This window comes from Salvelinus fontinalis, chromosome 2 (genome assembly GCF_029448725.1).
Source record: "Salvelinus fontinalis isolate EN_2023a chromosome 2, ASM2944872v1, whole genome shotgun sequence".
In the NCBI taxonomy this organism is placed as follows: Eukaryota; Metazoa; Chordata; class Actinopteri; order Salmoniformes; family Salmonidae; genus Salvelinus; species Salvelinus fontinalis.
The window spans coordinates 90,533,413-90,547,712 of NC_074666.1; the positions used below are offsets into that span (position 1 = coordinate 90,533,413).

Below are 14,300 nucleotides of genomic sequence, written 5' to 3' on the forward strand. Positions count from 1 at the left end.
GCATTTTCAAGTGCATCGTTAATAATGATGGTTTTGCTAAACAGCTCAGAGATTTAACAATGATCGTACAAAGATTCTAATGATGAATTTAGCCTTAAGAAGCTTTTGTGAAACCGGGCCATGGATAAAAACATCTGCTAAATTCAAAAGTATGTGTTTTACATACAGATCTTATATTACTGTATTGAATTATAAAAAATAAATATTATATTATGCTGTTCTTTATTATACATGTAGCTATTTGTAACATTTTAACTGTGTAAAACCTAGCAGTACAACTTATTTCTCTGAGAGTGAGACAGATATATAGCATTTTGGAAAACAAACACACAATTATTTGTCGTTCTGAAATGAAACCATAGATATTAAACAAACACGTGTCTGTCATTGAATGCCATGATTAGCTAGTGAAAAAACACAACAATCTTTTTCATAATTTCTTTAAGCAATAAAATCAAATTTACCAACATTTCTGACAATGGATATATTGCGTTTTGGAATTAAACTTCTTATTTTTCCCTATTTGAGTTCAGAGTAAATGAGAGAAGAAATGTTTGTCTCTGTTGTGTTGAAGCCCAATCAAGCGCAAGAGACCAGCCTCCCTTGCACCCAGCTGTGTGTCCATGAAGAGTGACCGGTCTATGTTTCCTCCTATAATGTTTAGAGAGGGAGACTTTTCTACTGAACAAAGGTAAGAAGAACTCATGGGACATGGTCAGTGAGTTAAACAACTCTGTCTCTAGTAATTTCTCCTCCCATTTTCCCATTTATTTTTGTTGTTTTCATAATCCATATTCTAATCCTTTTTCGCATTTTCATAGTCATAAAACAATATTAAACAAAAACAACATTCCCTTCCTCTGTGTGTGTGTGTGCGTGCGTGTGTGTTTGAGAGAGAGAGAGAGAGACCTCCCTGGATGAGGAGATGTAATATCATGTTTTGTCCACAGTTACCAACAGGAGAGATCAGAGTCAGAGATTCTCAGTGGTCAATCTTCCCAGAGTCATCAAACAGACCTGGCCTCCATATTCAGTGTATGTAGTCCTTTTATGTACATTTGTTTTTGTTTACCTCAAGTAAAGTTGATCTGTAAATCATTCATTAATATGTCAATGAGAAAGCATTTATTATCTTGCTTAACTTAATGACTTAATTTATCTCAGTTGCTTGAAGAGAATATTATGACATTTGTGAAGAACGAGCTGAAGATGTTCAAGAGGATTCTTAGTCCAGAACTCCCAGAAGGCTTTGAGTTTCAGAAGCAGGATATGGAAATGGTGGATGCTGAAGATGAGCAGCAGGAGAGCAGTGCCAGAGAGGGGGCTCTGAAGATCACACTGCACATCCTGAGGAAAATGAACCAGAAGGAGCTTGCTGACACACTGGAGAAAAGTAAGAGTTGTCTGCCTCATGATAAATGCTGTTTTATAACAAACATTTAAAAACTGTAGATAAAGTACAGCTAAAGTAGCTGTGTAACTCAATGATATTGTAACAGCCTTAACACAACACCTAGTGACCTCATCAAGTAGCAGCGGAATGTGTTGTGTTGATTATTTTAGACACAGAGAAGAGGAGTGAGACAGTGAAGAGGAGAGACAGAGGAGAGACAGAGAGAGACAACATGAATAATACCATAAATAATACCAATAATAATATAATCAATCACTCCAGTGTGTAATGCATTATGAAAACATTTACACATTTATACAGACAGTTAAGAGAATACATTATTATAATGTACAACACTATAACACCGTCCTACAATACTGTAGGCATTAAAACAGACGTAATATTAGTATCCTCTGTGTTATTTTTAGATTCAGTAGAGCTTGATGTGATTTGCCAACGTCAACTCAAATCTAATCTAAAGAAGAAATTTCAATGTATATTTGAGGGGATCGCTAAACAAGGAAACCCAACACTTCTCAATAAGATCTACACAGAGCTCTACATCACAGAGGGTGGAACAGGAGAGGTCAATAATGAACATGAGCTGAGACAGATTGAGACAACAACCAGGAAACAAGCAATACCAGAGAGAGGAATCAAATGTAACGACATCTTCAAACCCTTAACTGGACAAGACAAACCGATCAGAACTGTGCTGACAAAGGGAGTCGCTGGCATTGGAAAAACAGTCTCTGTGCAGAAGTTCATTCTGGACTGGGCTGAAGGAAAAGCAAATCAGGATGTCCAATTTGTATTTTCATTCCCTTTTCGGGAGCTGAATTTGATGAAAGGGGAAAAACACACTTTGATTGATCTTCTCAATCACTTCTCAATGGAAACCAAAGAATCAACAATCTCCAACTATGACAAGTACAAAGTTCTGTTCATCTTCGATGGTCTGGATGAGTGCCGACTGCCCCTAGACTTCCAGAAGAACAAGATCTGTTGTGACGTCACAAAGTCAACTTCAGTGGACGTTCTGCTGACAAATCTCATCAAGGGAAATCTGCTTCCCTCTGCTCTCCTCTGGATAACTACCCGACCTGCAGCAGCCAATAAGATCCCTTCAGGGTGTGTTGACCAGGTGACAGAGGTACGAGGGTTCAATGACCCACAGAAGGAGGAGTACTTCAGGAAGAGATTCAGGGATAAGGACCTGGCCAGCAGAATCATCTCACACATAAAGACATCAAGGAGCCTCCACATCATGTGCCACATTCCAGTCTTCTGTTGGATTTCTGCAACAGTCCTTGAACACATGCTGAAACATAAGAGAGAAGAGATGCCCAAGACTCTGACTGAGATGTACACACACCTTCTGGAGTTTCATACCAAATGGAAGAATGAAAAATATCTTGGGAAAGAAGAGGCAGGTCCTGACTGGAGTAAAGAGAGCATTCTGTCACTGGGAAAACTGGCTTTTCAACAGCTTGTGAAAGGCAATATGATTTTCTATAAAGAAGACCTGAAAGAGGCTGGCATTGATGTCAATGAAGCCTCAGTGTACTCAGGATTGTGCACACAGCTCTTTAAAGAGGAATGTGGGCTGTACCAGGACAAGGTGTACTGCTTTGTGCATCTGAGCATTCAGGAGTTTCTGGCTGCTGTATATGTGCTCATCTCATACATCAACAACAATGAGAATCTAATGGCCAAACCGCAATCAACTTCCAGTAACTTTACTGCACTGTTCAGAGACAAGCCTGAAGTTGCTTTCTACAAGAGTGCTGTGGATAAAGCCTTACAAAGTGAAACAGGAAACCTGGACCTTTTCCTCCGCTTCCTTCTGGGCCTCTCACTGGAGTCCAATCACAAGCACTTACGAGGTCTACTGACAAAGACAAGAAGCAGCTCACAGAGCCATGAAGAAACAGTCAAGTACATCAAGGAGAAAATCAGGGAGAATCCCTCTCCAGAGAGGTGCATCAATCTGTTCCACTGTCTGAATGAACTGAATGACCATTCTCTAGTGGAGGAGATTCAAAGCTACCTGAGATCAGGAAGTGTCTCAAAAGCCAAACTGTCACCTGCACAGTGGTCAGCTCTGGTCTTTGTGTTGCTGACATCAGAGAAGGAGGTGGATGTGTTTGACCTGAAGAAATACTCCAGATCAGAGGAAGGTCTTCTGAGGCTGCTGCCAGTGATCAAAGCTTCCAGAGCTGCTCTGTGAGTACAAACATGACATTTAAGTACCAATCATCAGGAAGAAATATTCCGTTTAGAGAACTGATATTGAAAAACTAGATTGAAAAACATTTTGAATCAATGCATTGATGTTCACATAACTATAACGATATGACCATACAATTGTGGTAGAAGGAAGATGAATCTATATGTTGTTTGAGAGAATTAACCATTCTCCTTCTACACTACTGGTGTTAAATTAACAGTGTGTTTTTGACATCATGATGATCTTTCTGTCAGGCTGTCAGGCTGTGGAGTCACAGAGGAAGGCTGTGCTTCTCTGGTCTCAGCTCTGGAGTCAAACCCCTCACACCTGAGAGAGCTGGATCTGAGTAACAATGACCTGAAGGATTCAGGAGTGAAGCTTCTCTCTGCTGGACTGGGGAATCCCCACTGTAAACTGGAGACTCTGAGGTCAGTATTCCTGTAGTTGGTCAACAAGTGATAACTGTTCACCAGATCCACATGTGTTTTCCAGGCACACATAGTCCACACCATATGTGTTTGGACAGTGAAGCTTACAGTTTTACATTTGTCGCTATGCTCCAGCATTTTGGATATGACATAGAATGTTTGATATTAGGCGACAGTACAGTGTGTTACCTTTTATTTGAGGGTAATGGTGAGAGGTTAGCATGTTTTGTTGTAGCCTCTGTAAAACTCTCACTCATTATTATTCATGATTCATACATGATTTTCTTAATCATGGCACCATCAGGATTAATTTAGTAGTGTTTAGAAACATGTTATCTACTCACTTAGACAGATGATTAATCCAGTCATCATCCACCATTCAGTTACTATTGGTCAAAACATAACCCAAAACACAACCAAAACAAACTGCAAATGCAACCCACGAGTTTGGAACCAAATACTAAACTTTTGACGACTTTAATACACTGTAAGTGAATTGGTCAGAATAGTTATGACTTCTTCAAATGGGGGGACTAGATACATAAAGTGCTTTAATTTCTAAACTGTGAAAAAGATATGTATGAAAATACCCTCAAATAAAAGGTGACATTATATACTGTCACCTCATATGAAACATTTGATCTCCAATCCAAAATGCTGGATTATAGAGCCAAATCAAAATGTTTTCTTCACGGTCAAACTAGATATGTTTTGGACTGTATACTCAAAACAATCTAAATCTGATACCTGACTTTCTGTATTTTGACTGATACTGCTTTGTTAACTGGTCTGGTCTGTCTACTCAAATATTTGTGTTTTATATTTCTCTCTACAAGCAGTACTTTGATTATTAGAAATGTTTCATAATGATACATCCATTTAAAATGTTGTAAAAAATATACTGCCACTCCATTCACCACCAAATAATAGCATTGCGATTTTTAATATGATTTTACTCTTTTATCAGGCTGTCAGGCTGTGGAGTCACAGAGGAAGGTTGTACTTCTCTGGTCTCAGCTCTGAAGTCAAACCCCTCACACCTGAGAGAGCTGGATCTGAGTAACAATGACCTGAACAATTCAGGAGTGAACCTGCTCTCTGATGGACTGGGGAATCCCCACTGTCAACTGGAGACTCTGAGGTCAGTATTCCTGTAGTTGGTCAACAAGTGATAACTGTTCACCAGATCCACATGTGTTTACCAGGCACACATAGTCCACACCATATGTGTTTGGACAGTGAAGCTTACAGTTTAAAATTAGGCGCTATGCTCCAGCATTTTGGATTTGATATAAATTAGAATGTTTCATATTAGGTGACTTTACAGAATGTTACCTTTTTATATGAGTGTATTCATACATATCTGTTTTACCCTTTAGAAATGAACGCACTTTATCTGGGATTCTTTTATTTGAAGAAGTCGTAATTATTTGGACAAATTCACTTATAGTGTATTAAATTATTCAAAAGTTAAGCATTTGGTCCCATATTCTTTGCCTGCAGTGATTACATCAAGCTTGTGACTCTACACACTTGTTGAATGCATATGCAGTTTGTTTTGGTTGTGTTTTGGATTGTGTTTTTCCCAATAGAAACTAAATGGTGAATAAAGTCCTGTCATTTTAGAGTCACTGCACTTGTACTGTATGTAAGAATAGAAGATGTTTCTGAACACTTCTACATTCATGTGGATACTACCATGATTATGAATAATGAATTAATCGTGAATGATGATGAATGACCAAGTTACAGAGGAACAAATATCATACCCCCTCTGTTATTGGTAATGTTGAGAGGTTAACTGTTTTGTTGAATCCTCTGTAACTTTTCACTCATAATTTTTCAGGTTTGATTAATGATTTTTCTTAATCATGGAATCATCAGGATTATTTTAGTAGTGTCTAGAAACATGTTATCTACTCACTTAGACAGATGATTAATCCAGTCATCATCCACCATTCAGTTACTATTGGGCAAAACACAACCCAAAACACAACCAAAACAAACTGCAAATGCAACCCACGAGTTTGGGACCAAATACTAAACTTTCGACTACTTTAATACACTATGAGTGAATTGGTCAGAATACTTATGGCTTCTTCAAATGGGGGGACTAGATACATAAAGTGCTTTTATTCTGAAACGGTTCAATAGATACGTATGACAATACTGTCAAATAAAAGGTGACATGTATGTATGTATGTATGTATGTATGTATGTATGTATGTATGTATGTATGTATGTATGTATGTATGTATGTATGTATGTATGAAAACACTCTGAATTTAAAGGTGACGTTATATACTGTTATATATTTATTTATATGTTTATATATACTGTCACCCCATCGGAAAAGTTGATATCAAATCCCAAATTCTGGATTATAGAGCCACATTTAAAATGTTAGGTTCATTGTCAAAATAGATTTGGTGTGGACTCAATACAATCATAATCTGATACCTCACTGTCTGTCTTTGGACTGAAACTACTTTTTAAACTGGTTTGGTCAGTCTACTCAAATATTTGTAATTTACATTGTGTCTCTAAAAGCAACAATTTGATCATTTGTCATTTATGAATTCGTATGGCAGGTTTCAGGACACAGATGTATCTGAATATGTTGAAAAATAATAGTGTGATTTTAAAGTGCTGTTACTCTTTTCAGGCTGTCATTCTGTCTAGTCACAGAGGAAGGCTGTGCTTCTCTGGCCTCAGCTCTGAAGTCAAACCCCTCACACCTGAGAGAGCTGGACCTGAGCTACAATCACCCAGGAGACTCAGGAGTCAGACTGCTCTCTGCTGGACTGGAGGATCCACACTGCAGACTGGAGAAACTCAAGTATGTAGAGGATTTATGTCAATGTTCATATCCGACATGTTTGAGTTATCAGGCTAGTTAAGACACCAATTGGACAAAAGTGTGTGTGTGTGTGTGTGTGCGTTCACGTGTACCACTCAATAACTGTCTGTTCTGCTTACCTCTATACAGTGTGGAATATGGTGGAGAGTACACAATGAAACCTGGGCTTAGAAAATGTGAGTGTTTACTGCTGTGAAGAATATGACTAAGAATAAGTCTTAATTCAAGTCAAAGACCACCATCATTACTTACTTGGTCATATTAAATATAAGCTGTAGTTCTACAGAAGCAGAAATCAGGGACACCAAAGCTTAGAAAGAGTTGCTTTAACAATGTGTGTGTCTGTGTATGTGTGTGCCGTGTTTGTGCTACATAAGAAGTGTGTGTGTGTGTGTGAGTAATTAATGGGAATAAGTGTGTTTTATATTACCATACAGTATCACATATGATCTCAAGTTACCTTAACTTCTCCTTTTGATACCTAGAAACATCTACATCAAATTAATTAGTGAAAAGTGAGTTAACATTCTAATGTGAATGATGATGATTTCTAATATTGTGTCTGGTTTCATCCATCAGATGCCTGTGATCTCACACTGGACCCAAACACAGTAAACATACACCTCTCTCTGTCTGAGGAAAACACAAAGGTGACATGGAGGAGGGAGAGGCAGCCGTATCCTGATCACCTAGAGAGATTTGAGGACTGTGGACAGGTGCTGTGTAGAGAGGGTCTGACTGGGCGCTGTTACTGGGAGGTAGAGTGGAGTGGGAGTGTGGCAATTATAGGAGTGACATATAAAGGAATCAGCAGGAGAGGAGGGGGTATGGACTGTCTGATTGGATGGAATGACAAGTCCTGGAGTCTGTTCTGCTCTTACAATAGTTACAAAGCCTATCACAATAATAATCCCACTACCATAGACGTCCCCCCCTCCAGCCCCCACAGAGTAGGAGTGTATCTGGACTGGCCAGCCGGCACTCTGTCCTTCTACAGAGTCTCCTCTGACTCACTGACCCACCTGTACACATTCCACACTACATTCACTGAGACCCTCTATCCAGGATTTAGGGTTTGGTTTGAAGACTCCTCAGTGTCCCTGTGTCAGGTGGTCCCTGTGTCAAACACAACATGAGGTTTCACTCTAATCCTGGTCATGTTCAGTAAGACACACTGGAGCAACAATGTAGAATATCTCTCTAGTGTGTAAACATACGATTGTAAATATTCATGAATACACACCATTGAAGTTGACAGACATTGTCAACTAGATTCCTTCATTAATAGAATGAATCACCACACTGTCTGGTAAAAACTGTTTTCATTTAGAAATCACTGATCTTGTTGTTATTGGTCTTCTTGGTGTTTGTAAATATTGTTGTCTGTAAAAAGTTAATATGTTAAATTCTTGACACAACAATCTTGGTTCTGTATAAACTCAATTCCACTGAATGAAATGTACATGTGACAGATGTGACTAATAAAGGTTAATCAACCAGATGAAAGAAGAGAGGTGGAAATGTTTTATTATTGATCAGAATATGACAATACAGTAAATGGAGTACAGTAATAGGGGTTGTGTTCAGTACATAGAAAAGGGTCTTATTCAGTTGAAAAGGAAGCTGTTATGATCTCACACACACACACACACACACAGACCATAACCGTGTAAAATGTCACCTTCAATGGGGTCGTAGCTGTATTGAAGTGGTGTGTTTTTAGTGAATCTCCTTTCTCTATCATCTCTGGTACAACACCCTCTGTGGGGTCAGAAACATTCAGGGGAAGTGGAAAGAGATCCTGTGACGTGACTTACTCTTTTGGATGTTAACAACACAACATCTTAACTCCTCCTCCACAGTTACTGGATTGGTTCAACAGGACAGAAGAGAACCTCCCTCAATACATATTAATATATACACGACCGTAACAACACAACATCTTAACTCCTCCTCCACAGTTACTGGATTGGTTCAACAGGACAGAAGAGAACCTCCCTCAATACATATTAATATATACACGACCGTAACAACACAACATCTTAACTCCTCCTCCACAGTTACTGGATTGGTTCAACAGGACAGAAGAGAACCTCCCTCAATACATATTAATATATACACGACCGTAACAACACAACATCTTAACTCCTCCTCCACAGTTACTGGATTGGTTCAACAGGACAGAAGAGAACCTCCCTCAATACATATTAATATATACACGACCGTAACAACACAACATCTTAACTCCTCCTCCACAGCTACTGGATTGGTTCAACAGGACAGAAGAGAACCTCCCTCAATACATATTAATATATACACGACCGTAACAACACAACATCTTAACTCCTCCTCCACAGTTACTGGATTGGTTCAACAGGACAGAAGAGAACCTCCCTCAATACATATTAATATATACACGACCGTAACAACACAACATCTTAACTCCTCCTCCACAGCTACTGGATTGGTTCAACAGTGTAGAAGAGAACCTCCCCTGACATTTCATTTTTTTCTTGTAAGGACCAGAAAGACAGAAACGCCACTCAGTAATTTATTTTATGCCTCTTTTGTTACTGGTTGTCAACAATGATGACACCTGCTTAAATACACATCCTTGATACGTTGCAGCAAGATGCTTCAGGAAGTGATACTGTGCATTCAGTTTTCACATAATATGCAGTATTCTGTCATTATAATATCCACTATTCTGTCATTATAATATCCACTATTCTGTCATTATAATATCCACTATTCTGTCATTATAATATCCACTATTCTGTCATAATATCCACTATTCTGTCATTATAATATCCACTATTCTGTCATTATAATATCCACTATTCTGTCATTATAATATCCACTATTCTGTCATTATAATATCCACTATTCTGTCATTATAATATCCACTATTGTCATTATAATATTCACTGTTCTGTTATTATAATATCAACTATTCTGTCATTATAATATCCACTATTCTGTCATTATACTATCCACTATTCTGTCATAATATCCACTATTCTGTCATTATAATATCCACTATTCTGTCATTATAATATCCACTATTCTGTCATTATAATATCCACTATTCTGTCATTATAATATCCACTATTCTGTCATTATAATATCCACTATTGTCATTATAATATTCACTGTTCTGTTATTATAATATCAACTATTCTGTCATTATAATATCCACTATTCTGTCATTATAATATCCACTATTCTGTCATAATATCCACTATTCTGTCATTATAATATCCACTATTCTGTCATTATAATATCCACTATTCTGTCATTATAATATCCACTATTCTGTCATTATAATATCCACTATTCTGTCATTATAATATCCACTATTGTCATTATAATATTCACTATTCTGTCATTATAATATCTACTATTCTGTCATTATAATATCCACTATTTTGTCATTATGTCACGCCCTGGCCTTAGTTATCTTTGTTCTCTTTATTATTTTGGTTAGGTCAGGGTGTGACGAGGGTGGTTTGTGTGTTTTTGTCTCGTCTAGGGTGTTTGTACTGTCTAGGTTTTTTTTGTAGAGTTATGGGGTTGTGTTCATTATAGGTGTTTATGTAAGTCTATGGTTGCCTAGATTGGTTCTCAATTAGAGGCAAGTGTTTATCGTTGTCTCTGATTGGGAACCATATTTGGCCAGCCATGTTCTTTGGGTATTTTGTGGGTGATTGTTTCCTGTGTCAGTGTTTGTGCCACACGGGACTGTTACGGTTTATTGTTTTTGTATTGGTGTTCATAGTTCAGTTTTCTATATTAAAACATGGATACCTACCACGCTGCGTATTGGTCCGATCCTTGTTACACCTCTTCGGAGGAAGAAGAGGAAGACAGCCGTGACACATTATTATATCCACTATTCTGTCATTATAATATCTACTATTCTGTCATTATAATATCCACTATTCTGTCATTATAATATCCACTATTCTGTCATTATAATATCCACTATTCTGTCATTATGATATCCTCTATTCTGTCATTATAATATCCACTATTCTGTCATTATAATATTCACTATTCTGTCATTATAATATCTACTATTCTGTCATTATAATTTCCACTATTCTGTCATTATAATATCCACTATTCTGTCATTATAATATCCACTATTCTGTCATTATTATATCCACTATTCTGTCATTATAATATCCACTATTCTGTCATAATAATATCCACTATTCTGTCATTATAATATTCACTATTCTGTCATTATAATATCCACTATTCTGTCATTATAATATCCACTATTCTGTCATTATAATATCCACTATTCTGTCATTATAATATCCACTATTCTGTCATTATAATATCCAATATTCTGTCATTATAATATCCACTATTCTGTCATTATAATATCCACTATTCTGTCATTATAATATCCACTATTCTGTCATTATAATATCCACTATTCTGTCATTATAATATCCACTATTCTGTCATAATAATATCCACTATTCTGTCATAATAATATCCACTATTCTGTCATAATAATATCCACTATTCTGTCATTATAATATCCACTATTCTGTCATTATAATATCCACTATTCTGTCATTATAATATTCACTATTCTGTCATTATAATATCTACTATTCTGTCATTATAATATCCACTATTCTGTCATTATAATATCCACTATTCTGTCATTATAATATCCACTATTCTGTCATAATAATATCCACTATTCTGTCATTATAATATCCACTATTCTGTCATTATAATATCCACTATTCTGTCATTATAATATTCACTATTCTGTAATTATAATATCTACTATTCTGTTATCATATCCACTATAATGACAGAATAGTGGCTATTGTAATAACCACTATTCTGTCATTATAATATCCACTAGTCTGTCCAGATAACAGGAGATAACCATGGGACTGGAGGAATCCAACTAGAAACTTGGCATCTTTGATTGTTTTCCCCAGTTTATGATTAGAACATCACAAACAAATGACAAACTATAGGAAACCAGAAAGTTGTCCAGGTTCAGCCCCAGTTCTCTATTCTTGGGAGAGAGAGTTTGACCAAACCATTTACTGTATCAGTGAGTGATGAAGATCTGCTACACGTTTCCACCCTCATGAAAGGTAAGTGTTGTAATAATTATATTGTAAACATGGTTATCACTTATCTAGATAGATACTATACTATACTTTATTCAACCCATAGGAGCAAAGGACAGAATGATGATTGTCATCTTTGTATACCTGTCACTGTCATTGTAATGCTGGTCGTTGGAATGAGAAGAGGAGGACCAATGTGCAGCTCTGCCTTGGGGCGGCGATATTCTCCCGGCTGTAGCCAGGGTCCCTTGCCATCCAAGATCTCCTCCCAAGTCCAGGAGTCTTGAACCCTCTGCTCCTGGCTCCCACGCTGCTTGGTCCGGTTGTGGTGGGTGGTTCTGTAACGCTTGTCGTGGTTGGAATGAGAAGAGGAGGACCAATGCGCAGCGTGGTAAGTATCCATTTTAATAAGAATACTTGAACAATGAACAAAAACAATAAACTGACAAACGACCGAGACAGTTCCGTATGGTGAAGCACAGACACAGAAATTAATCACCCACAAAACCCAAAGGAAAACAGGCTACCTAAATATGTCTCCCAATCAGAGACAACGACTGACACCTGCCTTTGATTGGGAACCATACTAGGCCAAACATAGAAATAGACAACCTAGACAAAACAACATAGAATGCCCACCCACATCACACCCTGACCAAACAAAACATAGAAACATACAAAGCAATCTATGGTCAGGGCGTGACAGTCATTCATTGATTGTCTAATAAATGTAGTCAAGCCACTGTGCTTATGACGTTTACTAACCTGTTACAGCCCTGTTGAGAATTAATTATATATATTTTACCTTTATTTAACTAGCCAAGTCAATTAAGAACAAATTATTATTTACAATGACGACCTACATCGGCAAAACCCTCCCCTAACCCAGACGACGCTGGGCCAATTTTGCGCCGCCCTATGGGACTCCCGATCACGGTCGGTTGTGATACAGCCCGGGATCGAACCAGGATCTGTAGTGACGCCTCTAGCACTGAGTTGCAGTGCCTTAGACCGCTGTGCCATTCGGGAGCTAGGCTTGGACTGGTCCTAATCAATATAACCTGGTACAGGAGGCTTGGACTGGTCCTAATCAATATAACCTGGTACAGGAGGCTTGGACTGGTCCTAATCAATATAACCCTGGTACAGGAGGCTTGGACTGGTCCTAATCAATATAACCTGGTACAGGAGGCTTGGACTGGTCCTAATCAATATAACCTGGTACAGGAGGCTTGGACTGGCCCTAATTAATATAACCTGGTACAGGAGGCTTGGACTGGTCCTAATTAATATAACCTGGTTCAGGAGGCTTGGACTGGTCCTAATCAAAATAACCTGGTACAGGAGGCTTGGATTACCTGCCCGCCAGGACACCTACACCACCCGATGTCACAGGAAGGCCATAAAGATCATCAAGGACAACAACCACCCGAGCCACTGCCTGTTCATCCCGCTATCATCCAGAAGGCGAGGGCAGTACAGGTGCATCAAAGCAGGGACCGAGAGACTGAAAAACAGCTTCTATCTCAAGGCCATCAGACTATTAAACAGCCACCACAAACATTTAGTGGCCGCTGCCAACATACTGACTCAACTCCAGCTCACTTTAATAATGGAAATTGATGGGAGTTGATCAAAAATGTATCACTAGCCACTTTAAACAATGCCACTTAATATAATGTATATGTATATACTGTACTCTATATCATCTACTGCATCTTGCCATCTTTATGTAATACATGTATCACTAGCCTCTTTAAACTATGCCACTTTTATGTTTACATACCCTACATTACTCATCTCAAATGTATGTACTGTACTCGATACCATCTACTGCATCTTGCCTATGCCGTTCTGTACCATCACTTATTCATATATCTTTATGTACATATTCTTTATCCCTTTACACTTGTGTGTATAAGGTAGTAGTTGTGGAACTGTTAGGCTAGATTACTCGTTGGTTATTACTGCATTGTCAGAACTAGAAGCACAAGCATTTCGCTACACTCGCATTAACATCTGCTAACCATGTGTATGTGACAAATAAAAATTTGATTTGATTTGAACCTGGTACAGAAGGCTTGGACTGGTCCTAATGACTACAACTCTGGTACAGGAGGCTTGGTCTGGTCCTAATTAATACAACTCTGGTACAGGAGGCTTGGACTGGTCCTAATGAATATAACCTGGTACAGGAGGCTTGGACTGGTCCTAATCAATACAACTCTGGTACAGGAGGCTTGGACTGGTCCTAATGAATACAACTCTGGTACAGGAG

The 14,300-nt window shown here is 38.1% G+C and overlaps 1 protein-coding gene across 1 annotated transcript; it reads left to right on the forward strand.

Moving 5' to 3' along the window:
* Positions 1-929: 929 nt before the first annotated feature.
* Positions 930-8,424, forward strand: LOC129831434 (NLR family CARD domain-containing protein 3-like). The gene is made up of 8 exons (XM_055894819.1): positions 930-1,035; positions 1,165-1,393; positions 1,822-3,619; positions 3,878-4,051; positions 5,019-5,192; positions 6,717-6,890; positions 7,041-7,087; positions 7,491-8,424. The coding sequence occupies exons 2-8, from the start codon at positions 1,183-1,185 to the stop codon at positions 8,045-8,047; spliced, it is 3,135 nt and encodes a 1,044-aa protein (XP_055750794.1). The 5' UTR covers positions 930-1,035; positions 1,165-1,182; the 3' UTR covers positions 8,048-8,424.
* The last annotated feature ends 5,876 nt before the right edge of the window (positions 8,425-14,300 follow it).